The sequence below is a fragment of the Buceros rhinoceros genome, unplaced genomic scaffold, assembly GCF_000710305.1.
Source record: "Buceros rhinoceros silvestris isolate BGI_N320 unplaced genomic scaffold, ASM71030v1 scaffold9519, whole genome shotgun sequence".
NCBI classification, from domain to species: domain Eukaryota; kingdom Metazoa; phylum Chordata; class Aves; order Bucerotiformes; family Bucerotidae; genus Buceros; species Buceros rhinoceros.
Window position 1 is genome coordinate 17,495 of NW_010432074.1, and position 1,863 is coordinate 19,357.

At 58.1% G+C, this 1,863-nt stretch overlaps 1 protein-coding gene across 1 annotated transcript in view; it reads right to left on the reverse strand.

Moving 5' to 3' along the window:
* The window catches only part of RADIL (Ras association and DIL domains), a 9,882-nt gene that overhangs the window by 5,948 nt on the left and 2,071 nt on the right, over window positions 1-1,863 (reverse strand). Inside the window, 2 exon segments of the mRNA XM_010143645.1 lie at window positions 886-998; window positions 1,664-1,824. Of these exon segments, the coding sequence (XP_010141947.1) occupies window positions 886-998; window positions 1,664-1,824 (274 nt within the window).

Below are 1,863 nucleotides of genomic sequence, written 5' to 3' on the forward strand. Positions count from 1 at the left end.
AGACGGTGGAAAGTTCACAGCAAAATGATTTTGGGATTTTGGGTTGGTTTGTTTTTTTTTTTTTTTTTTTGCATGAGCCAAACCCTTCCGACCCCCTCACCTCCGCGAGCTGAGCAAACCGCGCTGGAGCTGCTCCGGTGAGGGGCTGATCCTGCTCACCCCCTGCCTCGATGTGCTCTGGTGTTGCGCAAGTGTTCAAAAAAGGAAAAAAGTGAACCCATGTGTCGTTTTTAGCCGTTGGAGGTGACGGCATAGGACGGCTCAGCTAAAGGGATCTGAAAACTAATCTAAACCAGGGCAGCTGCTGGGCACGACGGTGACAGAAAAACTGGGACTGCTGAGGAGGACCTTTCCCTATCGCTTGAATGAGTACCTAGCACCCACCTCTGCTGAGGCGAAGGAGGAGGTGATGGTGCTGGGGTGGAGAGTGCTGCTCCGGCAGAGCAGCACAGGAGCAACCGCCTCATCCCCGCGTGCCAAGGCCAGCGGACACAGCAGCCTTTCTCCTGCCTCACACTGCCCGCTCTGTTCCCCGCTCCCGAAGCCGCCCAGCTCTCGCGGCCCAACGGCGACAGTCCAGGGGCCCCTTTCCATCACGCCCTGAATCGCACCATTATGCTGCACCGGCCAGAGCCAAGCAGCTCTCCCCAAACGCTTCCCCTGAGCCGCTGCCACTGGAGGCAGGGAAACACGCCGCAGTAATTCAATACTTTTCCTGGGCTGCGACCAAAAATCGGGGCACTTCAGCCCAAAGCAAAGCACCTTGGCGCGATGCAACTGCCAGAGAGTAAAAGCTGAAAAAAACCTCCTGCGCAGCCCAAGAGCTGCTGGTGATGCTTGTGCTGGCCCCGTGGGACGCTGCCGCCCTCCCCAAGGAGCACGTACCTTGGAGATGTAGTAGACGCACTGCTGGAAGGTGTACATGATCACCTCCTCCAGCACCGTCATCGCCTCCTCGCTGGCTGTGATGGTCGAGGAGAACAGAGACTCCTTGGAGCCTACAGGGCGAGAGGAGGCGGGGAGCAAACCCACAGCAGTAAGGTGGGATGAATTCACTGCTCCCCAGATCGCCAGGGTGGGGGTTATTGGTGCTCCCAAGCCGCATCACCACCCCGGATCCCCCAGCAGGGGCAAAGAGGCTCCTCTTGTCCCAGAGCACCCGCCTGCCATCTCCCACAGCTCCACACTGCTGACAGCACAGCCCGCTGCAGCAGCACAGTGGTCCCTATCCCTCCACGAGCCTGTTTAAGATTGATTTAATCCCTTTTTCCCTTTTTCTTCTCTTTTTTTTTTTTCCTGGCATTAACACAAGATCACCAGTGAGCAATTCTGCAGGGCTGGCTGCAAATCCAGGTGCCCCCACAGCAGAAGACGGGGGAGAAAGCTACCCCTGAGGCATTAACCGCAAGGTGCTGTGGTGGAAAGAGGAGGCTCGGCTGCAACCGCAACCCAGCCCGGCCCCAGCAGCACCCCGGCACGACGTGAGGCAGCTCCTCCCGCACGGATTACCCCAGCCTGCACCATGGAGATGTCCCTGCTGATGAGGATTACAGGGGGGTTAAAGGAGCATCACGGGGTCACTGACCACCGCTTGTGCCTGGGGATTAGTAGAGCAAAGTTGCTCCGGAGAGAGAAGCAAGGAGGGTCCTGCCTCCAGCCCTACCTCTGACGTCCAGCTCCTCCTCCATGCTCTGGATGTAGGTGGGTGATTTCTGCTGGACGAAGTAGAGAACCTCGATGGCATTGGCCATCCAGAAGAGGATGTGCTGCAGGTCCGGGAGAAGGTCTGTGATGGTGAAGCGGGACAGGGCAGTAGGGTCCTGGCTGGGGAGACATGGCAGGTGTTATGGCTCCTCAGCATCC